The sequence below is a fragment of the Pteropus alecto genome, unplaced genomic scaffold (genome assembly GCF_000325575.1).
Source record: "Pteropus alecto unplaced genomic scaffold, ASM32557v1 scaffold98, whole genome shotgun sequence".
NCBI lineage: Eukaryota > Metazoa > Chordata > Mammalia > Chiroptera > Pteropodidae > Pteropus > Pteropus alecto.
In genome coordinates, this window is record NW_006443570.1 from 10128737 (window position 1) to 10155540 (window position 26804).

The following is a 26804-nucleotide window of genomic DNA, read 5'->3' on the forward strand; positions in this document are numbered from 1 at the left end:
CGCCGCCGTCACGTGGCGGGGTCCGGGGTCCAGCCTGTAGCTGATGCTGCAGCGCCGTATTCGTCATGGAGCTGGCGCCGCGAAAGTGTCGGTTTCCGCCGCCGCTGCTGCTGCTGCTGCTGCTTCTGGGCCTGAGCACTGGTAAGTTCCGGCAAAAGATGTATCAGTGACCGGTGCCTCCTTCTCTCTCCAGGGATGAGAGTCTGTTAAGTGAGTTTGTGCTTTTTAAAGCAAATCTCTTTTCCCTTGTGTCTACCTTGCATAATTATATTGCTTTTGAACTTCACAGTTTTGTTTTGCTTTATTTTTAATACAAAGTGCATTTTCTGCCTTTTCTAGCTCTGGGTGGTCTGGTGCTCCTTTTTTCCCTAGGTAGAAGCAGTTGTGCAAAATGTATGATTTGGAGAAATTGCTGATCGATGAGGTTTACATGGTCTTAAGATGACCTCCCATTTCCTGCCATCTTTGGCTGCCAAATGGGCTTATGAGTTCCTCATATTTTGAGCTGAAACATGCGGCCCAAAAGACTCTGAAAAATCCTACCATGAATGGGATGTTCCATTGAAAGAAAGCCTTTTTCTCTCCACTTGATCAGAACAGACAAGATGTCTCCCCCCACCGAGGTCCTTCTTAGCAAAAACAAATTCATGTTTAATTGGATGACTTGCAAATTGATTTTCAGTCCTTTATTTCAGCAAAATGTCTACTGGTCTGAATCAAGTACTGAGAATTCGAACTGGCCACAAACTTGCCTTGTGATCTTAGGCGGGTTGCTTAACTCCTGTTTTCTCTTGTGCAAAATGGGGAACATCTGGCCCTCCAGTTTGTGTCTGGGAAATGTTGTCAAATATTTGCCCCCCAAATTTTAACAGTGGTCACTGCCAGGGAATGGAGGAGTGCCAGGGGTTAGGTCAAAAAGGTCCCAAGCCTTATGTGTCATTTTCGAGTGGACTGAACTCTTGCGTTACTTGTATATTGAATCTTATAGACACATCTGTAATAATCTAGCCGTTGTGTTTTTCTCTTCAAGCTACTTTTTGGTGTTCTTAATCTTTGTCCTTATCAGTTACAAACAGCATTGTCTCCTCATCTACTCCCTTCTCTTCTTGAGACCAGTTTTTGTTCTTTTACTTGCTGCAGGCACTTGAGGTTTATGAAAGGAGGAAGTAGAAAGCAGAAAACTCCAGTCACTAAGGATCAACCCTAAATCACCTTTTAACATTGGCCTTCTTTTCCCACAGAGTGGTATTTTAAAAAGAGATACTGTAACTTGAAACTCATTACTTTAGCAAAGGTGACATAGAAAATGTATTTAACCTGCCCTTTCCTGATACATATTTTGTAGGTGCTAGAAAAGTTAATTAAGGAAATTGGAGTTTGGGGATTAAAAGAGAAACACACACACACACAGCTTCTTTTTTTTTTTTTTCCAAATTGCCTTCCACAAAAGTTGTACCGGTGTGCATTCTTGCCAGCAGTGCTGGATACAGAGAATATTTTGAGGGCTACTTGATGGGAGGAGGGTTGGGGGGATGGCGAAAAAGGGCAAAGGGATTAAGAAATAGGAATAGATAGTTACAAAATAGACATGGAGATATAAAAGTGTAGCATAGGGAAAATAGTTAACGATGTTGTAATAAATATGTAAAAGGGAAGACGGGTAGTAGATTTAGTGGAGTGATCACTTTGTGAGTTATATAGATCTCTAATCACTATGCTGTACAACTGAAATTAATATATTATTGTATGCCAACTATAATTGAAAACTCATTGAATTGTGCAATGTAAATACAAGCAACTAATTGTATATTCCAATAAAGCTAGAGAGAAAAAAAAACAATTTCTTTATAATTGTTTCCTCATCCAGAGGTCAGAAAAGCATTCAACTATATTTTCATATTTTTAATACTTAAATTTTAAAATTGAAATACTTGACCCACTTCAAATTTATTTTGGTTTATAGTATTGAGAGAGGACTTACATTTCTATTTTTTTTCCTTCAAAAAAGTTAACAGTTGCCCCAGCATAATACAGTGAATAATCTTGGCCCCAGTAATTTGTGATGCTTCTTTAATCATATATTAAATAAGATATAAAACTCAGCATGTTTCATTTTGAGATTTTTCTCTTCTCAAAAATGTAAATCTTTCTCTTTTTTAAAATAGAATTGTAAAAGTGTGTCATACTAATTGTTAAAAATCCAACCTTACAGGAAGAAGGTGTAGAGGAAAAAGTGGAAGTCTCCTATTAAGTTTGGTTTATTTTTTTTTTATAACTGAGATTTTTTTCCCCCTTATTTTCACAATATCTTGGAGTGAGTAAATTGCCTAAAATATAAACAAATCATCTCTAGCCTAGCATGGCCATCTCTATTGGGCTTGGAATTTACCTGGATGTTACATATTCTTCAGGAAAATCAAATTTTGCTACTCTTTCAGGAGCCATTGTCAACTGGCCCACAGAGGAGGGCAAGGAAGTATGGGATTATGTGACTGTCCGGAAGGATGCCCACATGTTCTGGTGGCTCTATTACGCCACCAACCCCTGCAAGAACTTCTCAGAACTGCCTCTGGTTATGTGGCTTCAGGTAAAAGTGGCTTTGCTGCCTGGCCAGGTTTGAGGCCAGGTTTTCCCCACTTAACATTTTGCTTGCTCCTAAGGGCTCACAGCTCTGACAGCAGTGGTAAAGGGCTGGTCCAGTCCAGCAGCCAGCCAGGCGTCTCTTAGGCGTGGGGGTTCAGCATCTCTTTTGAGGCAGGCAAAGGCAGTGTGTATACCAAGGAGGCCAAATCAGAGTGAGGGGTTCTAGCCTTTTGCTGTTTTGTTGTTGTGGTTGTTGTTTGTTTGCTTTTTGTTTGTTGAGTCCAGGCAGTGACAGGAACCTTTACCTGAAGTTCCTGAAGACATTATTTGACTGTATGCTTACAGAAAATGTTTTGGAAGGTTCCAAAGCAAAGACTGAAGTACCCTGACCAGCCCTTCCTCTCCCTCTCTTCCCAGTCCTTTCCTAGACCCTAAGTTCTTGCCCCCAGAAAAACTGATCTTTTGAAAGGATCGGCATCTTGTATCTTAGTATTAAATGTTGGGCCCTGTCCTTCTCCCTAGATGTGTTTGCATTTTGATCTTGGGTTCCGCTTGTAGGAGGGAAGGCATGGAAGGGTTAAGAGGTATTTGGAGGCAGGCAGAGGATCCTTCCTTGCATTCCTAAAATATCTGGCCAGAGATGGTCCACACCCACCTGGAAGACCAATCTCTAGGGAGGGATTGAGGAGCATGGTCTTGCTTCAGCCTCTGGAGATTGTTGACCTGGCCCAGCTGGGGCTCCAGGTTTGCTCATCAGTAAATAGGGCGCCCTGGTACTCACTTGGCATGGGATGTAGATGTCACTTCCTGCAAAAATGTCAGTATTCATAAGCAGACTCTCTGAACCCCAGGCTTTGCCTCCCATGCCCAGTCCATGCGGACTTTCTGGTGAGATAGAGGGAAGGTGAGCAGTTTGCCAGGAGGGGCCTTTCTCTCTTAGGATTATCAGGGCAGCTGCTTTGATGAGCTAAAGGTGAGATGCAGCCAAGGGTGAAGATATGAAAATGCCTCAGAAGAAGAACCCATACACATAGTCAGGAACTTCTGTCCGCCCCGGGCAGCAAGGTTCTTGGGGAGAGCCCTGCAGTGGATAAGCCCAGGCCTGCCAGTGGGACACCTGGGTTCTCGATGCCACTTAGAAGTATGGCAAGACATTTCCCTTTTCTGGGCATTGGCTTTCTAGAGATTTTGCTATAACTTTTTATTAGTTAGCCGAACTTTTCCAGCCCCTTGTGAAAGCCAAAGCAGAAGAAAGCAGAAGTGCTGAGACCTCTTGGTCACATGCTGCCCTCAGGTGCTATTTGGAGTTTTAGGAATACAGTTTGAAAACTACTGAATTCTAGACGTTGCAAACCTTCTTTTTAGTTGATTGCAGAGCAGGATGGTTGTTTTATTTGAGTAAGTTGCCAACGTTTAAAAATCAGATGTAGCAACTTGGGGCCTGAACTCACTATCCCAAAGCTGAGTGGTGCTGGTCCCTTTCAGACAGGTCAGGGACTACAGGACAGAGGGGCGTCCTTCGCTGGCACCTGATTCCTCTATGGTGCATGGTCCAGTTTGTGACCTTTGGTTAGGATAACTCTTTGAGCTGAGATGCTATTTCAAGGTTTTCAACTGGCCAACTAACCTGTTCTTCATTTCCCCAGAGGCCCAACGTAGAAGAAAAAAAGATTATGATTAAGGAAGAAATAATTACTACTTTAATTCAAAGGAGCTCTGTTTTAACAGCCTCCCGAGGAAACAAACACACTGACTTCTCTGGGCAAGTCTTTGAGAATCCAGGTCACGTGGCTGAGTAGAGTAGTGAGCTATTTTAGTTACACTTTCAAGCCATTTCAGCATGTTATTTGGCTCACTGACACATTTACCATATTTCAGAGTCACTAGATTGTCCCCAGCCATGACAGCACCCCATCCCAAAGTTCTAGAGAGAAAAAGATTGTGTAGTAGGTTATTCTCAAATAGAACAGAATTATCCTCCAGCCAGCTTCTTGTTGCCCTTGGCTGGGAGTGGGGTGGTCATCTGCTGCCACAAATCGGAGTGGGGAAATGGGCAGTATCCTTTTATTGGAGGGCCTAGGCTTGTCTTCTCACCTCTGCTGATAATGCTGTCCTCATAGCCTGCTGGGCTCAGCAGGCCAACTAGGTTTTGTCCAGAAAAGCACTGGACCATCTTTTCCTCTGACCATCTCCTGAAGGACCTCCTCCCCTCTCAGCCGTCAGAACCCACAGAATCTCTTGCTTCTCACTTGTCCCTGGATGCTACAGTACCCAGTGCTGCCTGCCCTGGGACTTCTGCATTTGCTACATTGTATCCAGGGATCGACTTAAACTATTCCTCATTCTGGGTCCCTTGTTACTTAAGGACTCTGAGGAGAGTCTCTCACCTTCTGAGGAGAGAGTGGTGAGGTGGAGAGTCACAAGTCCCCAGATCCAGTCCTGGCAGAGCCCCTAATTTCCACATCCCTTCCCCGGGCCTATTGCTTATCTTTGAGGGAAGGGTGGGACAAGATGTTTTGAAGGTCCGTGAGCCCCACGGCAGGCCAGGGTTCAAGTTTGTAGAATCAGAAGTAGGAAAGTTCCCTCTGGGGGCACTTAGCCCAGGTCTGTTCCTTTCAGAAAGACTTCAGCAGTTGCCAGGGGGCTCAGTTAGTGCGGAAGTCCCTGGTTCACCAGATAAATTGTGCCTTAGTGCAAGGTTAAGGCTGCCATCACTAAATCGTAAATCACTTATAGTGAATATGGCTGTCATAATGACTCAGATTTAAACTTAACATTTTCTCTGGATTGATTTTTGTTTCTTTTCTATTCCACAGGGTGGTCCAGGTGGATCCAGCACTGGATTTGGAAACTTTGAGGAGATTGGGCCCCTCGACAGTGATCTCAAACCACGGAGAACCACCTGGGTACGGTGAGGGTGGCCCCTCCGAGGCTGAGCCCCGCTACGCTTTGCTTTTCCCCCGTGGTCTCTCTTGCCTTTGGTGCCCTTTATCTCCACTTGTCTGCAGAAACCTACTCTCGCGGACACCTTGTCACTACCCACATTTTAGCTGTCTGTGCACCTTGACCCCCTGTGGCCACAACCGCTCATCCTTTCCCTTCTCTCCTCCCTTCCTTCTCGACTTCTTCAAGACTTCAAGCCCCTTGTCCTCCACCCTTTTGATGTCTCTCTGGTGTCTGTCTCTACCCCTCTTCTCCATTCCTAGCCGCACTTTCTCCCCTAACCCCTCTCCGGTCAGCACCCGTACCCAGCACCCACCCGCTGGCCCCCTTTTCCCTTCTCCCTCTACAGCCCTGCCACATCCAACCTTGGGTCGGTTCCACCCTACTTGCTTGGCCCCCGCCCCTAGGCTGCCAAAGACTAGAGGGCAAAACCACGCTGTCAATAAGGTGGAGCTGTTGCGGGCTTTGCTCCAGGCTCGTGGCCACGCTTTGCTTCCCCGCTGACAGCAGTGCTGTGTCTGTTCTCCACTGTCCTCGGGGCTCCTGTTCCGGCCTTCCTCGCTCATTGGAAGCTAACCTGCCTCCCTGCCTCACCGAGAAAACAGAAGCCATCACTCATCCTCGCCGATAAATGTGTTTACCTTTCCGCCCCGCTTACTATCTTCCTGCACATCTCAAAACAACAAGTGAGGCTCCTCCCTGCTGAGGTCACTTTCCCCAAGACCGCTTCAGCGGCTAGTACCTTCTTTATATCTCTACGTCCTTTCTAGTCTGTCTTTTCCCTGGGGGTGCAAATATACACAGGTCTTTCCCAACTGAAAAACAAATTCTCCTTCAACTACACAAGTCTCTCCAGCTACTCCCCTTTCTTACAAGAATGATTTGTATTTCCTGTTGGTGACATTCACCCAGAGCCTATCATCCTGAGTGCTGCAGCATTGATCCTGAGAGCCGGGGGCTAAAGGTGGAAGACAGTGAGTGCTAGACAACCTAGCGCATTATCCCTTGGGTGCAGTACATGTATTATTTTATCTGTGGCCAAGACAAGTTTGAGAAGCACTGCTCTAAATCACTGCAGTCAGTCCCCATCACTCGATTAAAGCTCTTGTCCCCGAGAGTATGCTGGCTTCCCAATTCTAAGTCCTTTGGGACCTTCTTGGCGTTTATTTTCATTGGACTTCTTTGCAGCACTGTTGGCCATACCCGTGTCTTAGATGTTGCTATTTCCCAGCACTCTGTCCTAGGTAACTCTCACTTCTCTGTGTTTTTCGGGCAGCCCCGTCTTCCCAAACTCCTCTAATGACATATAGAAGGCATTGACTCCCCAGTCAGTATCTCTAGCTGAGGACTTTCTGTTTTGCCCCAGAACTATTTCGCTACTTGCCTCTTGGATATCTCCATGTGGATATCCCTCATGCATATTTGACAAACCGTGTGCATTATTCTGTGTCCTATACCAGAGCCTCTATTCTCCAGCAAAACCAGCCAACTTCCTGGTTCCCCTGTCATGGTAAAGGGTACCTCCATCCACTCAGGTGCCCGAGGTGCCTGACCAGAAACCAGAGAACCACCCTCATCTTTCCCTGCTTCCCACCTACCTTATCCAGTCACTCTTACCTAAAAACGAATTCCGAAAAACAGCCTTATTGAAATATGATTCATATACTATACAATGGACCCGTTTAAAGTGTACAATTCAATGGCTTTTAGTATATTTAGTTTTACAATCAATTTCAGAACATTCTCATTACCCTTCCTCCCTAAAAACGTCATACCCCTTAGCCATTACCCTCCAAACCTTTCTCAGGCAACCGCTAATCTACCTTCTGTCTATGTAGATTTGCCTATTTGGGACATTTTATAACAACGGAATCATACAATATGTGGCCTTTGGTATTTCACTTAGCATAATGTTCACTAGGTTCATCCAGGTAGCACTTTTTATATCCAGGTAGCACTCCATTCCTTTTTAAGGCTGTGTAATATTCCATTGTATGGATCTACCACATTTTGTGTATCCATTCATCTGCTGATGGACGCTCGGATTGTTTCTGCCTTTTCGCTATTGTGAGTAGTGCAGGGAACATATGGTGTACACGTATTTGAGCTCTTATATGGAGTATATACCTGAGTGGAATTGCTGGGTCATATGGTAGTGCTATGTTTAATACTCAAATGTTAATATTCTTCACTCCTTTTCTATCCCCACTAGTGGCTGCTTTCAAAACGTCCCCCACCTCCATCCACTTTCCACATGCTGCTTGAGTGAAATGCTCCAATGCAAGTCACTCCTCAGTTTAACATCTTTCAGTTACCCCAAAAGATCAGATCCAGATTCTGGGGCATAAGCTGGCTTCTGCTTAACCTCCAGCCACGTCTCCCAACATCTATCCATGTGCATTCTACCTTCAAACCTTTGCACGGGCAGTTTCCTTGGCTCAAACTTCATTCCTTCAGCCACCCATTCACACCAAGCTCATCGTATTCACATGTACTATTCTTTGAGACAATGCAGGATTACCTCTTCCTTAAGGTCACCTCAAATCCTTTGATTCTCTTGTCTGTCTCCATATCGGTCTTCCTTAAGTGCATTTTACTTACTCTTGCCTTAAGGTCTTTGCACATGCTGTTCCCTCAGCCTGGAACATTCCTGTGCTCACTTCCAACTGAAGTATCACTTTTCATTTCCAGTAGCAGAGTGCCCCACTGGCTTGTCCCCAAGCCTCCCAGAACTAAGAGGGTAATATGACTGGGGCAGGAGCCTGAATGAGGAGTGAGGAGACCCGGATCTTAGTCCTGATGCTGCCGTTACATGTCCAACTTTGTGACCTGGACAAATCCTGGGCCCTTTCTGGGCTTTCATTTCCTGATCAGTAAAGGATCTGGCTGGATTGTGTCATCACTCAGGATCCTTCTAGATGTAAAATTCTCTAACTCTAAGCCTCTTTGGAGAAAGTATTAGAATAAATTCTGTTCTTGTCGTGTTCAGGGAAGCCAGGCCAATGTGGAAACTGAATTCGTCTTGAAGAAAACTGACGTGCAGTATTCAGATCTTGGATGTACTCTCACCGCTCAGATTGACACTGCATGGTTCTACCTGCACTAACGTATTACATTTAGTACATCTGTACCAGGTGGAAAGTGATGGCTTAGATGCTCTAATCCCCACATATATGTTCATCTTTCCTTCTTGCCTTTTCTTTTGTTTGCTGAAGTAGTCTTTGTTCCTGTCCCTTATTTTTAAAATCCCTTTCGGCAACAGAATCAGAAGCACATGGATATCCTCACGTGTGGTTTTTGTTGAGCTCATACAAGATGATCAAAAGATAATTGGTGACTGACCATAACATTTGATTTTCCTCTGTGGAATATAGCTCCAGTCTGCGAGTCTCCTGTTTGTGGATAACCCTGTGGGCACTGGGTTCAGTTATGTGGACAAGGATGATGCATATGCCAAAGACCTTGCTACCGTGGCATCAGACATGATGGTTCTCCTGAAGACCTTTTTTGATTGCCACAAAGAATTCCAGGTGAGCAAAGACTCAGGGATAGCTAAGCAAAGAGCTAGCAGTAGTAACACTGCATCCACCAGAATAAACTTCTACAAGAGTTCAATGGCCAGCTGATTTCAGAGAAAACTTTTTACTCCCAAGATTAGGTTGTGGACTTTTGTTTATGTCATTTAAGCGGTTCTTGGCTTGAAAGAATAACTGGGAGCTAGTATTCTAATCAGACATAATAATCAGATATGGGGAGGAGAAAAGACAAAGAACAGCAGATTTACCTGGCCATTACATGCAGTAGAAATTTGAAATTAATTTGTGTGGCATTCAGGATATTTAGTTCTTTGTAAATTCCTTTTCTTGCTAGACGATTCCATTCTACATTTTCTCAGAGTCCTACGGAGGAAAAATGGCTGCTGGCATTGCTCTAGAACTCCATAAGGTAAGAAGAAAGATGACTTTGTTGTTTGGGTTTCAGACAGAAACTGATTATGTTACCTTTTATACTCACTTGATATTGACTATACTTTGCATAGGGCCTTAAACATGTAGAGTAAGAGCAAGTCTATAGTAATAAGCATGAAAAGTTTCAAAAAGAACAGTGAAGGTTACCCTACCAGATATCAAATGAGGTATAAAGCTACAGTGAGTAATAAGATGGCATTTCAAATCATTGAGAGAACAGATAGAATATTTAATTAATGGTATGGAGACAAATGGCTATCACTTTGGAAAATGAAAAAGTTGAATTCTTGCCTTGCATGAAATATCAATTCTAGATAAATTAAAAATCTAAACATAAAAATCAAAAGTATAAAAGAACCTGAATATATAGGAAAAAATGTTTATAATCTTGGGTAGGAAAGCTTTCTTTTATAAGATGAAACACCCAAAAGCCAAAAAGAGTAAGTGTGACATATTTAGACCACACACAAATTTAAAACTTCTTAGAGTTCCGTTAACAATTTCGAAAGATATAAATAGATATCCTTTGAAATTATATATACTATACATATACAAATATATATATATACAAATGTATGATAGAAAAAAGTATTAACTTCAATAAATTAATAAAAATTGGACAATATCCTAGTAGAAAATTAGCAAAAAATATGGAGAAGCTATTTATAGAAGACATGCAGTCTGTGAACATATGAAAAATGTTCAATATTTATTAGTCATTCAAATATATAAGATTTGAAAATATTTAAAAGATTGGTAACACCCAGTTTTGGTAAGAAGTCAGGAAAATAAGTACTCTCATGCACTTTTGGTAGAAATGGAAATTGGTAAATCATTTTAAAAGGGCAATTTGGCAGTATCTATCAACTTGTAAAGCGTATATGACTTTTGACCCAATAATTTCACTTTCAGGAATCTGTCCTATGGGAATACTTACACATATGCGTGTGTCAGAGGATGTTTAGCACACCGTTACTTATAATGTTCATAAATTGAAAACGCTCGATGGCTATTCTTAAAGGATTCCTTAAATAAAATAGGTGTATCTTTCCACGACGGAACACTTTGCAGCCATCAGAAAAATGGATAGGTCGATATATGTGCACATGTGTATATATATATGCTTGCAAAAGCAAAGCAAGGGGTTGGAAGGATACATAGCACGTTAACTGTGGTTAACTAGTGAGTGAGAGGGTGTAAGTGAGGCCAAGGTGAAAGGTTTTCCACATTTTCTCTTTCTGTGTTTAAAGTTTTTACAGTGAGCTTGTATAGGTTTTCTTTTTTTTAATATTTATTAATTCTTATGTTGAAAAATTAAAATCTCGCCTTCTCACCAGAGATCGCCACTGTTAACACCTTGGTGTATAACCTTCGAATCTTGTTCTGTACTTTTATGAATAAATAATTGTTTAGCCAATATGAGATCATGTTATACATAATGTTTACAGCGTGCTTTCTTCAATCGCTAGCACTCATCTTCCCATTTCAGTAAACTTTCATCTCAAATATTCAGGCTTCTTTGATGATCCCAACATGTCCTTTATAGTCGATTTGTCTAATTCCTAATCCAGATCCTTGAATTACATCTGGCTGTGATGTCCCCAAAGTCTGTTTTCATCTAGCACAGTCCCTTTCTTTGTAAAGAAACCAGACTATTTACCTTGCAGAATGTCCCATTTTCTGGGTTTGTCTGGTAACATCTTCATGGTGTTATTTATGTTTATTCCTCTCTTTACTGTGTTTTCCACAAAATTGGAGGTTATGTCTAAAGGCCTTATGCATTCAAGGTAAAAGTGTTGGATAGAATATATCATAATAGGTCAGGTTTCAGGAAACTATGGCTCATAAGTCAAATCTAGCCTACCACCTGTTTGTCCATGATCCATGAGCTAAGACTGGTTTTTACATTTTCAAGTAGCAGTGGTGGTGGTGGTGGTGGTGGGGATTAAAAGAAAAATTAAAAGAAGAATGACATATGAATATTAAAGAAATCCCAGATTTCAATGTCCACAGTTTTATTACAACTCTCATTTATTTACATATTGCCTCTGGCTGCTTTAGCAACACAGTGGCAAGCTTGCATAATTGCAACAGACCATTTGGTCTACAAAGCATAAAATGTTTACTATCTGGCCCTTCATAGAAAAAAACTGCCAACCTCTAATATAGGTAATGTGCACATCACTTTGCTTCAAATTAGAAGGCACATAATGTCTAAACCTAGTCTGTTCCCTCCATTGAACTCCTATGCCCTCCCCCTGGAGAGAAAGTTATTTGAGTGGTGTTATTTTCACACCTTATGGATGTCCAGTTCTTAATCCGTCTTTCACCTAATGGCTTCACCATCAATTTTTAATTCTCACATAAGTCAGTGATTTCATTAGTGGTTTCAAAATGATGTTTTTCCTCTATCGTTTTGCTCACATCTATTAGCGGGTATTCTTCTATAACATGGAATTTTTCCCTCGTCGTCTGGGACTATTGAGTTAACTTGATATAAGTTCCTAACGGAAAAGCCAGATAAATGCATAATTCTTTCTCTTTAATTACCAACGTTCAAAGTCAAGATAGTCATTGTTTTTTTACTTTAGATCTCTGAATAGCTATACATTCACATAATTCAAAATTCAAAAAATGCGAAAGGTACATTGTAACAAGTCTCTCTTGCCTCTGTCCCCCTACCCTAAGGCAACCTCTGTTATTAGTTTCTTCTGTATCTTTTTACAGGCATGAAATAGTGATATTTCATGCCTGTAAAAGCTAATTCATATATATTATTTTTCCCATTTTTATACAAATGATAGTATATATTACATACTATTCTATATGTCTCTTTTTAAATTTAACAGTATATCTTGGAGGTCTTTTCATATCAGTCCATAAAAAGCATTCTCATTGTTTTTTTAAGTTGTATCATGTACTGGTAGAAATCACCATAATTCATTTAGACCATCCTATGATATTCAGATTATTTCTAATTTTCTGTGACTATATTACTGTTAAATGAAAAAAAGGAGCAGAGGGGCATGAGCTCCTAGTCCTAAGACATGATCGCATCCTTGAGGACCTCCTGAGGAGTCCTCCCAGCCCTTCAGTGACTGCGGTGTGGACAGTGAGGATTGTACCCAAGGAGCTTGCTGAGCACCTTGAGAAATCGGACCTTGGGGCCGGGGGAAGGGGTGGCAGTGTCCCTCCTAACAAAGATAGGGGTTGCACCAGACACATCCTGCCCACACCTTTGTGAAAAGAGTAGAGAGAAACTCAGCAGTCCTACTCTTTGCAAATAGCAGGAAAGAGTTACTCTTGCTCTCTGGTTGGTATCTGAGGTCTTCAGATACCCCCGGGAATCATGGAAAAGGTGGGCAATTTTCTGTGCTCGGGAAAGGCAGTGTATAAAGGCTGGGCTCCCTCCTACCCAGGAAGGGATGGAGGCCCTGGGTCTCCTTGACAAAGATGTTTCTTGGCTCCTCTTTCAGGCCATTCAGCAAGGGAGCATCAAGTGCAACTTTTCTGGGGTTGCTTTGGGTGACTCCTGGATCTCCCCTGTTGGTAAGTACAGAATTTTCAGATATTTCTCTCCTTCCTTTTCCCATCCTTCTCTGGGACTTTGAGCTATGTTATCCTGATCAAAGAACAAGGCAATGGAATTTTCTGGGTCCTTGGAGAAGTTAACACTGAAAGTTTTTGCCCCTGGGCCATCCAAGATATTTGGGGATGAGAACTCTTTTACACAGCACCTACCTTGGGCTACTATGAGCCCACCCGAATTCTCTTATTTGATTTTCATAACAAAAGAATCAAATTTTACAGTTGAATACATTCTAAAGACTCACAGAGGTGATAGAATTTACCCTCTGACATATAGAATGAATGAGCTGGTCAGGATTCAAACCCAAGTCTGTCTGTCGTCTTGTCCTCTCCACCACCCGGATGCTAGCATGAGCATTTGGGATGAAATTCCCATCTGTTGCTCATGTCGATGACGAGACAGGGTTACCATCAGGTCCTGCAACTCTAGAGGTTCACAGTTTCATAATCTGAGCATCCTTGTTGGGAGTACAGATACAAGTTGTTTACGTTGCAGACATCCGGGGTGTGGTTTCAGATATCTGAAATAGTCATCTTGGTGGGGTTAACTCTAACACCGGATTCTAAATCTCAGCACTATTGACATTTTGACTCATGTAATTCTTTGTTGTGGGGTGCTGTCCTATGCATTGTAGAATGTTGGCAGCATCTCTGCCCTTTAGATGCCAGTATTTCCACCCCAGGATGACAACCAAAAATATCTCAAGACATTGCCAAATGCCCTCCAGGGGATGATATCACCCCCAGCTGAGAACTACTGCTCTGACCTAACAAAAGGTGACCTTTCCCAGAGAAAAGCAAACTGTAAAGTTAGAAATCAGAAGTGAAGTTGGCTGTGGAGGAAGGAGGGGAATAAGCTGGAATGTGGGACGTGAGGGAACTTTCCAGGCTCTCTGTGCTTTATATCTTGATTGGAGTGATCATTATATGGGTATAAATGTATTTATCAAAACTCTTCTAATCTACTTTTATGACTTGTGATGTGTGATTATGCCTCAGTTTTTAAAAATACAATTTATAAAAAGTAATATTTCCCCCCCTAAAAGAGAGGGATTTGGCTTGTTACCGAGCCAGGTTCCCTAATGGATTTCAGGATATGCTGCTGCTACTTGGATGGTTGTTTCTTGCCCTCATTCTTGGCATCTCCAGGGTAGGACCGAAATGGCATAACTGAGAGCTCCGAGTCATCATTGAGAGAAGGGGTGCTACTTGTTTGTCCTTCCTGGATGGACTTCCTAGGACATCATAAAGCTGCAGATGGCTTGATCAGAGGCGTGAGGATCCAGCAGGTTTCTAGCTAGATGCCTCACTCAGAATTATAGCACTGGCCTTCGCGCTTCCTCCTGGGGCCTCATCACAGGTTCATAACAACAATAAGCACTTTGCATGTGTTAACTTCATTTACTCTTACAACAGCTCTATGGGATGGGTGTCGTGATTGTCCCGATTTTAGAGATGGTGTAACTGAGACTCAGAGGTTAAGCAGTTTTTTTAGAGTCACACAGCCAAAGCCAGGACTCACATCTGGGCCGCAGGCATGGAAATCCATGCACTTAACCATTATACTACACTGCCTCCAGAAGACCAGTAAGTTTAAGCTCATGACTTTGTATATGCTATTCATCTGGTCCAAATCTTTTTCACTTTACCATGACCCACTTCCCCTCGTGAATCGTCCTACCTAGATCTCACCCTCTCCTTCCAGATCCACTTTAAGTATCACTCCTCCATTCCAGAAGTACTCCCTCTTTGAGGGAGAAATGCTGTTAATTTTCATGAACGATTACAATTTCTTGCTAGGTAGTAGGTATAGTGTTAGGTGCGAGGAAAGATATACAGACATGTTCCATGTCTTCTAGAAAATCTACGCAGTTCAATATGGTAGCCATAGCCACAATTGACTATTTAAATTTAAATTAAAATGCAGTAAAGTTTTCAATCTTTCACTTGCATGCTCCGCATTTCAAGTGCCCAGTCATCACATGTGGCTACTGGCTATTGTTTTGGACCACACAGATACAGAACATTTCCATCATTGCAGAAAGTTCTTTCAGACATCTCAGGTCTACATCAGAGGTTGGTAGCCTACGACCTACAGGTCAAGTCTACCTTGCCATGCAGCTTTGGTAAATAAGTTTTTTATTGGGGCACAGTCACGCCCATTTATTTGCATATTGTTCAGAGGTGGCAATGAAGTTGAGTAGTTGCGACAGAGACTGGCTGGCCTGCAAAGCCAAGAATATTATTTATCCCTTTACAGAGAAAAGTTTGTCAATCCCTGGTCTAGAGCAAGCAGGGAATGGGATGCATTGGAGAACCGCAGACAATTCTGTATTTCCAGAAACTAAAGCATTGGCTTACAGGTTAACTGGAGAGGTAAAAGGGTAACTAGGTCCAAGAGGGCCTGGTATGCCTGCATTTCTCAGGGTGTACTCGAGAATACCAGTACAATGAAGTGCTATACAAAGGGCTCCATGGTCAAATAAGTTTTGGAAGTGCCGAACACTAGCCCTGCCTCCTCGGGGTTTCACAGGCACATCAGAGGCTCTGAGAAGTCCTGCAGTAAAGAACGTGTTATTATTTTGCATAACCCCAAAGATATTTCACCAAAGCATTTTTTTTTTCTTTAAATACCTCATATCCTGTAGAAGTGAGGCTATTTGAAATACTTCGAGATGCTTGGCTTTAGGATACCTCTGAAGGCTTTTAAGCAAAGGACTGATATATTCAGATATACTTTAAAACTTGTGACCCTTGTTCCTTCATTGGCTGGCACATTTCTCAATGGCACTAGCCTAACCTAGTGTCGTGGTAGTGTGAACTTGCCTAAACCTAGCCCAACTGTTCTCTTTGAGGGCAGGCATTATCTTACACATATTTATGTCTTATAAAGCTCCTGACTAGCTTCAGTAAATTCTCAATATATTTGTGGAATAAAATTGATTGGCAGTATAATCACAGACACTTGAATTACATAATCATTAGTGTTCTTCCTTAATTAGCTCCTTGGCAGAAGCTAGTGTCCCCAATTTGGAGGAGCAAGCAGGAAGCAGAGCAGAAATGTGAGGGCGGGGAAGTATTTTAAGCTGTCAAAAAGCCTCGAAGTCTGCAGATAAGAGCCTCTGCTGCGCAAGCACAGCCTGCCTGGGGAGATGCCACCACTGGCTGTGGCTCACTTACTGGGTCAATATCAGGCCAAATTAACACACCATTAGCTCTGAGTCAACATACGGGCCCCCACACCCTCATCCCACCTCTCAGCCACTGAGATATCAGCTTGTTTCCCGCATAGCTACTGGTGAGTGAAGGAGCCTTCCAGTCTAAAGCTACTGGGTTTCTTGCCTCTGTCTCTTTCTGCTTTGGGAGGGAGGCCAGTTAGGTTTTTCTTTGGGAGGACAGAGCCATGACAGACTTATTTTGTGTCTATGTGGTTTCCTTTAGATTCAGTGCTCTCCTGGGGACCATACCTGTACAGCGTGGTAAGTATGTGGGACCTCACCTCCGCACCCCTCTGTGGTCAGCAATCCAGCTGACCCCTTCTAGCTCTGTCCTCAGGAAGGACAGAGCTAGCTGAGTGACACAGTTGACACTGCTCCTTACGGACTCTTGTTCCATGTCAAGTTGGAGACCCTAAGCAACAGCTGGCCTCAGGACAAATTTAAAGAAACATCAGCATAGTTAGCCCATTTCTCTAGGTATAAAAAACAGTTTTTTAAATCCCCCCCAACATTTTGTTAGAAAAAATTTCAAATATGCAGAAAAGTTGAAAGATCTCTGTGAACACCCACATATCCACCATCTAGACTGTTAACATTTCTTTCATAATAAATATGTGACTTGTAACAAGATGCTTTTGTATATAAATTCCCCTTTCTGCTTCTCATTCTTTCTGTTAGCCATCCCTAACTGTAGCAATGCCAGATTCGTGTTTCTAAGCAAAGCGGGCCTTTGTTCTTGGTTTGCATTCCAGTCTCTTCTTGATGACCAAGGTCTGGCAGAGGTGTCTCAGGTTGCAGAGGAAGTCTTGGATGCTGTAAATAAGGGGCTCTACAAAGAGGCCACCCAGCTGTGGGGGCAAGCAGAAGTTATCATTGAACAGGTAACGGGGCATGCTCAGAGGCCAGCCCAGTTGGTTGGCTTTTTCCCACGGATGATGGGCCCCTGGTTGGTGGTGTCAGGATCGGGGGCGTCTATCCTGAGACTCCCCCAATATCATGCTAAATGATAAATCTGACCGGTCTGAGCAGTGACGGGGTCAGAAAGCCACCCAGGCCTGCTAGACTTGCTTGTTCCTTGACTGAACATGGATTCTATTAGGAACAGTATACCTTGTAAAGGCACGTGTTTGTTTTCCTGGCAAGCAGCATCCTGCCCGTAGTGAGCCAGAGGGAAAAATGCACTGGCTGAGGACCCAAGTGTGTGGGACCCTCTGCAGCTCTTTGTTCCTGTAAACACACGGGCCTGTGATTTTCTCCTGTAGCATCTGAGCTCCACTCATATGATCTGCTCACTACCCCCAGGAGACGGGCTTGTCACAGCTGGTCTCTGAGCCTGCAGAGCTGATTTTCTTTCTGGTCTGTGCAGATTTACAAAGATAAAGCTGTTCTTGGATAAAATGGAGGGCCGAGTGTCTTTCTGTTTTGCAACTTTGATAATGGGCAAATAACACAAACAGCCAAATATTCTTCTATATTTCAGAACACAGATGGGGTAAACTTCTATAACATCCTAACTAAAAATGCTCCCATGTCGCCAATGAAATCGAGCCTGGAATTCACCCAGAGCCACCTAGGTGAGTGAACCTTGAAATTGCCAAACCATGTATCAGCCCGTGTGAGATGAAACCAATTTCTTTTAAAAGCTTAATTTTATTTATTTTTGTACTAAAAGTATAGTTGACATACAATATTGTTAGTTTCAGTTATATAACACAGTGATTCAACATTTGTGTACCTTACAAAGTGATCACCACAATAAGTCTAGTAACCATGTCACTGGATTAAAAAGCTTTATTGATGTATAACTTACATACAAGAAAATTCACCCATTTTAAGGGTGTACTTCGATGGTTTTTAACACATTCCCAGAGTTGTATAATCATCACCACAATCCAGTGCTAGAACATTTCTATCAGCCCAGAAAGATCCCCACTTGTCTGTGCAGTTGATTTTCACGCCCACTCCCAGCCCCAGGTGACACTGATCTGCTTCCTGTGTCCTTAGCCTTGCCTTTTCAGAAGATTTCATAGAAGCAGGTTGTCTTTGAAACATCTGGCTTCTTTCACGTAGCATAATGTTTCTGAAGTTTGAAAACCAGCTTCTGCGCACCAGATTACAATGCCAGGCCCCCTGCAGGCTGGACTCAATTGTCTTTCAGTCGACCCAGCTTTACTGCAGGTGTCGAACCCTGGCACCCTCCCTGTGGAAGAGGCATGTGAAGGTATCAGGAGTCCTCTAGATCCCACTTCTCAGCTGATTTTTTGAGGGTCATGCTGGATCTTCTCAGTGGCCCCCACAGTACATAAAATGCAGCCATCAAAACTAGTAAATCCCCTCCATTGTCAACGTGTTTCTGACGGTTTCCATCTGGGGTGAATCGAGGTGATGGTTCTCATTTCCCAGCCGAAAGCATCCCTCTTATGCACAGCCTCCCCAGCAGCTTGGGAAAGATGTCCTCTTGGTGTCACCTCTACTCCTTTGACTCACCGTGTACCAGTTTGTTTTAGGTCATCTTTACCATCGCCACGTGAGACACCTAAATCAAGACTCCTTAAGTCAGCTCATGAACGGTCCCATCAGAAAGAAGCTCGGAATTATTCCTGAGGATTGCTCCTGGGGAGGTAACACGTGACCTAATTAAGTGCCGTTTGTAGAGTTGGGAGGCGAAGAGAGGTGCAAATTCACAAGCCTCAATTTGTAGAATTAGGGTTTTGTTGGTGGCGATAGTACATTGCAGTTAGAACAGCATTATCTACATTTTACAGATGAGCGAACAAATGTAAAGACATCAAAAAACATGCCAAATTTGGTTCAAAATGAGGGGTTGGTTGGGAGAGAATGGAAACGATTGGTTACGAGTGGATAACTGTTGAAGCCAGGTGTGGGTACATAAGGATCATCGTAATCTTCTCTTTACTTTTGTGTGTGATTGAAGTTTCCCATAATAACAAATTGAGATTTAAAAAAGGCATGCCGAGGCCATAGGTAGTTGCAGGTTTGATCAGTTCTCTCTGGCTGGCTTCCCTAGGCCTCCTGATTATGGATGTGGTCCAGGCATCTACTGTATTCTGGCCTTAAGACCACAGTGAGGAAAGACTGGGGTCCTAAGATACTAAGGCCAGGTAGAAACTAGAAACTTTGGATAAATCCCCGTTTAGTCCTATAGAGAAGCCACGAGCAAATGGAACACCCGAGCTTCTGGAGGGGAAACGCTCCGTGCTGAAGAAGTTTTTGTATATGTCCAAGATACTCTGAAGTTACATGATCTGGAGGTCTTTCTAGGATGGCCCCTTGACAGATGCTGAGAGGCTAAGACTTGGCTCTGACCTGGGCTTCCTCAGGGGACACGGGCCATCCTCCCAACCTGCAGTCAGCAGAGGACTCAGCCTAGACCTGGAGTCTTCATTTCTACCCTCACCCCTTAGAGTTTTCTAGAAATGAAGAAAAAAAAAAAAACGTTCATTAGATCAAATCAAAAAGAATGCAGTATCAGAGCTGCAAGGGATGAGAACAGCTTTGGGGAGCTGTCGTGGAGCCGAGAAGAAAAAGATGTGACCGTCACGGGAGGCCAGGTCCCGCTCAAGCTCCTGAGAGCACGTGGTTTCAGCTCAGCTCCCTCATTTGATCTTTATGATGGTGTTTTCCAGTCCCAGCTTCTCTGGTGATAGCAACCCACCCTCCCTGCCCAGTGTGGCTGGACTGGCCAGGTGACTACATTTTTGCACATGATGACTAACAGAGAAAACTCTTTGGCTTCAGACATGTCTATGTATGGTCTGGAAAGATCAAAGTGTCCTTAGCTGGTACCCCCAGTGTCCTGCGTTTCAGTTTGTCGTTAAGCTTACATACTTTGGAGTCAGTCAGGCTGTGTTCATATCCTAGCATGCCCCTGACTAGCTATTTCACCCTGGGCATGTTTCTTAGCCTGTCTGAGTCTCATTTTCTTTAACCATTGCATAAGTTGAGACTCCTTACCAACCGCGGTAGGTGAGGAAGAAGAAATGGGATGTTGCTTGTAAAGTGTTTACTTAGCACGGTGACTGGCAAATAAAAATAAATGGTAGCTGCTGTTGTTCTTGTTGTTCAGCGTTACGATGGTGGTGACCAAAAGGAATCCAGCAGATGCCGTACTGACCATCTCTTCTCTTGCCTGGGGGCCAGTCCTCCACATGGCTTTACTGAGGGCGAGCTCTGAATTGGTCTGGGTCTGATTTGGTCTATCACTAGGGTAGCCCCACTTGTTCAGAACTTAGAATTTGGCCCTGGGGTCACTCAGGAAAGGAGGAAGACGAATATTGACTCAAAAGTACAGGTTGTTCCCTCCAAGGACCAGCCTAACGAGTATCTTCCAAGCCTCCCTTGTTTCCCTGGGCACTGGCCTTCTCTCGGTTTCAATTCCTCATTAAAAATGCCATTGCTGTAATCAGCAATGCACTTGAGTGAATCGAGCACGTGTGCTGTTTGTACTTCTCCTCTGTATGACCTGCTGAGGGCACAGATATCCGGGCTGGTTGGGCCCTGTTGGTGAAGCATCCATGCGCGCAGTCTTTGTTAGGTGCCACGCAGTGGTTACGTGTGACTGCCGGAGCCCAGGATGCTCTGGGCTGAAAGGGGCCTCTTGTTCTGGCAGAACCCAAGCTGCTACCTCTTCTTTCTCATGTGCAGGCCAGTCTAAGAATGTCTTCCTGAACATGGAGGGAGACTTCATGAAGCCCGTCATCAGCATTGTGGACGAGTTGCTGGAAGCCGGGGTCAACGTGACCGTGTATAATGGACAGCTTGATCTCATTGTGGACACCGTGGGTAGGAGCCCACTCTGAGGAGCACGTGGAGGCAGTGTCATGGGTTGAGCTAAAAGGGAACTGGCCTGGGATATGTCAGTCTTGGGTCTGTGACATTGAAATGCTGGGAAGAAGGCTATTTCCTATTGTATCCATACACCCTTGACCTTGACTTTTTCAAAAGGGTAGGGCTGCCTAAGGCTGTGACCTCTCGGAGAAACCTGGGCCCATCCAGCTTTTGAGGCCTTTAAGTATAATTAAATACCCACCCCCACCATAAAAAGAAAAAGGAAGACATTTTTTGGCCATTGGACAAATGGACTATTTAATTGAGGGACAACCTTGTTTTGGGGAAGTGACCCAGTAGATGGTAAGCACTGTAAGGTGAATTAAGACTAACTGTCTCTGCCTGAGGGGGGAAAAAAAAAAACAAACTAAACCCTAATGACTGTAAACCTGGGAACCCAGGGGAAATGGTCTTTATGGATTTATGGAGTCCCTGTCACACTGGCTGTCACCATGGGCCCACTCCTAGTTTCATTACGGCCAGATGGAGGCGCAGAGGCAGGTTCTCAGAATGGGCAGGCAATGAAGGCACGTAGTCTGGTGGGTGCAGTGTGTCTCAAAAAAGCAGGAATGAATTTTTGTGGCTTGTAAGCCGAGGGCACTAAGGACAACATGAGAACATTCTGCGTTTCTTCCATAAACTGCCTGGGTGGTCCCTGCTGCCGTCTTTTAACCCTGAGACTTCTCAGGCTCCCTTAGAGTTCTGTCACTTCCAGAGCTCCCTGCTTTCCTTCCTGCAGAGCATGTGACCGTGAGAGAGCCAGAGGCAGAGAGTAGTCAGGCTTCACAGCTGTTAGGTTTCTACCAGTGGGACTGGCTATCACTGGGGCCTTGCTAGAAATGCAGAATCTCAGGTGCCATCCAGACCTACCAAATCAGAGTTTGCATTTTTACAAGGTTGGGTTTTATGCACATTATACTTTGAGAGACGCCAAGTGATAGCACCTAGATTTTTGTTTCTACTCCACCTATTTGGTTAATGCCAGTCCCTCTTCTTTGTCCCTCTTGCCAGGTCAGGAGGCTTGGGTGCGGAAACTGAAGTGGACAGAACTGCCCAAATTCAATCAGCTGAAGTGGAAGCCCCTGTACAGTGAGGCTAAATCTTCCGAAACGTCTGCTTTTGTCAAACGCCACGAGAACCTGGCTTTCTACTGGATTCTCAGAGCTGGACACATGGTGAGAGAGAGTCAGCTTTTTTCCCCAGACTTTATATCGTTCTCAGAGAGAAGCCACCGGCAGTCGATTCTGTGCGGCGGCACTGCCTGGATTGGTCTTAAACAAAGTGCTTTGAGCTTGAGAGTGTTTCAAGTTCTCAGACAAGTTCTGCCATTTGCACTGCATTCCTTTGAGTCTAGAAATTCTCATTTAAAAAAGTAAATCCTCCTGAGAGAGTTAAGAGCTGGGCTTTCTGTCTTTTACTCTTTAGTTTAAATGAATTTAATGTTAACTCTCCTCTTAACACTTTGTCCTGAAGACATCATTTGTCCTAGGGGAATAAGGGAGAAATCGTCTTGACATTTTCAGGGAGTGAAAACCAAAGCCTGGTACTCTGTAAAACCGAGTCGCCAGTGCACGGTACATGGCGGGGAGGGTAGGTGCCTTCTTGCAGTGGTGGCTGCAGAATCTGTTTGGAAGAAGCTTTGTATACAAAGGTGGATGGTGAGGCTGTCACACTACTGCACTTGCAAAGTGAGCCCACCATTTTCCTTTAGGCTGTATGTTGGTTACATGGCTTTCTGTGGGCCAGAGAAGATGCTGGAGGCCTGAAGATACTGTACACGCACACACATGTGAAGGCATACGCACACACTTGCCAAGGAGCCCAGGGGAGGCATGCCGAGAGGCAGAAGTGCCCGAGTGCTTCCCTCACGGCCATGCTTTGGTCCCGTCACTTACACACTGGGTCACTCTTCTTCACAGGATTGTGGTTTCCTGTGCGGCATTAGTTGAGAGGGGCATTAAGGCGCCCTCTGGCCTGCCCTCCCACCTTGGCTCCAGTGTGCCCAGGGCAGAATCTCTGTAGAGAAAGGGCTGAGGGACAGCCATGTGGCTGGAATGTGGGCCTAGGAGTCTGGTCTTCAAGCTCTGTAGGCACAGCAAGCACATAGTGTGTTGACTCGGATGGCTGAGGATGTGTTGAGAGATTTGTGGGGGGGAGTCCCTTCCCACAAGCTGCTCCTCAAGGGCATTAGTGGTTTCCAACGGGTCAGTTTTGCCCCCGGGGTGCTTTGGCAATGTCTGGAGACATTTTTGGTTGTCACATTTTAGAGGAGGGTACAACTGGTATCTAGTGGGTAGAGGCCAGGAACCCTGCTGGACATCCCTCTGTACAGGACAGCCCCCACAACAAAGAACTGTACAGCCCCAAATGTCAGTGGTGTCAAGGTTGAAAAATCCTGATACAGAGGACAGAGAGCTGAGGTATCAGGTAGACTTGGTCTCATAGTATTTATTAAGTATCTGACCACAGACAACATATTCTTAAATCTCTGACCCTTAGTTTGTTCTTAAAAATGTCCCAGAAGCGAAGACACCGAAAGCTTTAAGAAAAACCGAAGTTTCCCTGTGCTTTCCTTTATTCGTTGAACAAACTTTTGAGTGTCTTGTGACTGCTCGTCCCCGTGCCAGGTACTGGAAGTTCACAGGTGGATGGTGCACCGCTTCTGTCCTCAGGGTGCTCACAGGCCAGCAGGGCAGACAGGCAAAGAGACTCTAATGACGTGGAATGAGAAATGCTAAGGTAGGGGTTGGCCCAGGGAAGGGGGCCGGACCCAGGCCTGGGGGTCTGGAAGACCGGCCCCTCGACGATGGGCAGGAGTTAACTAGATAAAGAGGGAAGGGTGTGCAAGCAAGGACAGCGGCATGTGCGGGTCCAGAGGGGTCTTTAGACAACTGAGGCCTCAGGGAGGACCCCAGGGAAAGACGAGGCCAGGGAGGGAGACTTTGCACATCACCTTAAGGACCTCAGGCCTATCCTGAAAACAATGGGGTACCGTTGAGAGGTTTTAAGCAAAGGAGTGAAATTGCTAGATTTGTATAAGAAATGACATTCTAGAAGCAGAGGGCATGGGACAAAAGTGGGGCAGAGAGCCCGTCTAAGAGGCTTTTATGGCAACCCAGAAGGGAGAGAAGTGCAGGAATTTGATAAGTTGTCAGAAGGGAGAATTGGCAGGACTTGGTAACTGTTTACCCATAGAAAAGCCACATGGGATGTCCTTAAGGCAACTGAATATATGCATATATGTGAATCTGGAGTCAAATGTTTGTCCTTGAGAGACAGAGATTTGGGAGTCAAATGTGGAAAAGGCCAGTCAGGGTACACCGGTATTTAAGAGATATGAGACAAAAGAAGCACCCACAAATGACACATGAGAAAGAAGTGGCCAGAAAAGTAGGAAGGAGACCAGGGACATGTGGCATCCCCAAAGCAGAAAGGGGCCAGTGATGTCAAATGCTGCTGACAACTCAGGTGAAGGACTGAAGTGTAAGCAATGACTTGGGTGCACTGATATTGTCGGTAATGTGGCAAGCATTTTCAGTGAATGGCAGGCTCAAAAGCCAGCATGGAAAGGTTGGGGCAAATGAATGAAGCAGTGAGGGAGAAGAGACAACTTCCTTTAAGAAACCAGAAGGAAGTCGTAGCCCAACCTTTTCAGAAACTTGATCTGAACAGAAAATGAACAAGGCAGCAAGACGCGGGGTTACAAGGGCACTTTGTCATGGCTCTGAGTATCTGAGTACCTTCAGCATCGAGCACATTGTATCTTAGAACACGATGCTATTTATTAGTAGAGAGTGGTCCCTGCGGAGACAGGTAGGAGGAGAAGGAGAAAGGAGCTAACCATCTGCCCACTTGCTTGCAGCCCATTTCCTCTTGGTTTGTTACAGAAAGAACAAAAGATCAGTTGGGGGCCAGGCTTAAAATAGCTCTTGGAGACTGTTATTAAATCATCCCCCAACCACTTCCCTTTTGGTTGATTAAATGTCATTTTAGTAAACCCCACCCACCACGCCTTGCTTGGCAGGACAGTCGGGGACAGTGGTGTGCTGTAGAGAATTGTGGAGCCATGGAATTTCAGAACCTGGAGCCATTTGCTCTCTCCCTAGTCTTCTTAGAGTAGAAACTAGGGCTTCTGCCCCTTCCCCTTTTGATGGTGGTGGGAAGGAGAATTTTTACAGGAATTATTCAAAAACTTAAAAACAAAACAAAGTTGAATAACAATACAAAAATGGGGATGCCATCCAAACAAAGGGCCTTGTTTGTTTGTTTGTATTTGTTTACAGCTTTTTTGTTAGGTTCCCTGTCTGGCTGTCTTTCTCTGCCATTCTCAGTATTGGGGTCTCCTAAGCAGAGAATCCTGTAAAGTATTTAGAATTTTCCCTCTTCCTTGAATAGGCTGGGTCCTAGTACCATAATAGGCATAACCCTTATAAAGAAATCAACAGATCAGCCCCAAATGGAGAAGGTTCTTTCCTAAACCCCAACTTCTCCAGTCCCCTGCCACTCAACAGAAGAGCTTTTGTCCCTCACAGTGGTCATTTCACCAAAACGACCCTCTCTTTAAGGGCTGCACCCCGGTGCAGCTGTGCTCCCAGGCTGATGTCACAGAGCAGGCACTCTTCTGGGAGTGAGGTTTCAGGACGTCACCCCTGAACCCAGCCCCAGGAACAGGCAAGAGCACTAACTCGGATATTGCTTGGTTCTAGGTTCCTTCTGACCAAGGGGACATAGCTCTGAAGATGATGCGACTGGTGACTCAGCAAGAATAGGATGGACTGGGCTGGAGGTGAGCCACTTGGCCTCAGGGCACAGAAGCTGAAGCGAACACCCTGAAGCTGTAGGAAGTGCCATTCTCCCCTTGAATCTGACTTGGGCTGTGGTCTTGAAGGTTCCTGCTAGCTACCGCAGAGAACAAACTCACTGCTTCTGTGACAACTTGGAAATTATTTCTGCTTCTGAAAAAAAAATCTAAGATTTTTTTAAATGGGTTTGTTTAATCAAAATGAAGGTATTGAACTATGCTAAGTTTTTTTATTTCAAAAGTAAATTATGTGATTTATAGAAAAAAGGAGATACAAACAAAGAACAAAATAAACACACATACTTCTCGGGAATATACACTGCTATCTAGTGTACATCTTTGACAATCATTTTTTGCTATATATACATATATATTTTTTGCAAAAATGGAATCATTACTATTATTTTACTGCCTTCTTTGTTTACATATCAGTATGTCTGAAACACCTTTTTATGTCAATAAATTTTCTTCTATAACATTTTTAATGGCTGCTGAGCATTCCATTTTATGGATGTCCTATAATTTATGTACCAAATCTGGGAAAATTGGAAAGCCACATGCAAAAGAATGAAACTAGACTGCTATCACCATACAACAAAATTAACTTACACTGGATCAAAGACCTAAATTTGAGACCTGAAACAATAAATCGCATAGAAGAAAACACAGGTACTAAACTCATGGACCTTGGATTTAGGGAAGATTTTATGAATTCAACCTCAAAGGCAAGGAAAGTAAAAGCAAGAATAAATGAATGGGACTATATCAAACTAAAGAAAAGCTTCTGCACAGCAAAAGAAACCACCAACAAGACAAAGAGGCAACCAACTGGTTGGGAGAAGATATTTGCAAGCA

The 26804-nt window shown here is 43.9% G+C and overlaps 1 protein-coding gene across 1 annotated transcript; it reads left to right on the top strand.

Annotated features, from left to right (window-relative positions):
* On the top strand, positions 1–26434 carry SCPEP1 (serine carboxypeptidase 1). Its single transcript, XM_006924861.3, has 13 exons — positions 1–141; positions 2439–2587; positions 5400–5489; positions 8901–9056; positions 9397–9471; positions 12971–13043; positions 16524–16561; positions 17053–17181; positions 17781–17874; positions 18808–18921; positions 20966–21103; positions 22160–22323; positions 25855–26434. Exons 1-13 carry the CDS (start codon positions 66–68, stop codon positions 25915–25917), a joined length of 1359 nt encoding a protein of 452 aa, XP_006924923.1. The 5' UTR covers positions 1–65; the 3' UTR covers positions 25918–26434.
* Positions 26435–26804: the final 370 nt, after the last annotated feature.

What these genes read in the sequence shown, in the direction of transcription:
- SCPEP1 (XM_006924861.3), top strand. Translation starts at nt 66, where the DNA reads ATGGAGCTGGCGCCGCGAAAGTGTCGGTTTCCGCCGCCGCTGCTGCTG. An exon ending in GCTTCTGGGCCTGAGCACTG is followed by an intron (nt 142 to 2,438) that starts GTAAGTTCCGGC and finishes CTACTCTTTCAG; the next exon opens with GAGCCATTGTCAACTGGCCC. An exon ending in ATTCACCCAGAGCCACCTAG is followed by an intron (nt 17,875 to 18,807) that starts GTGAGTGAACCT and finishes AGTTTGTTTTAG; the next exon opens with GTCATCTTTACCATCGCCAC.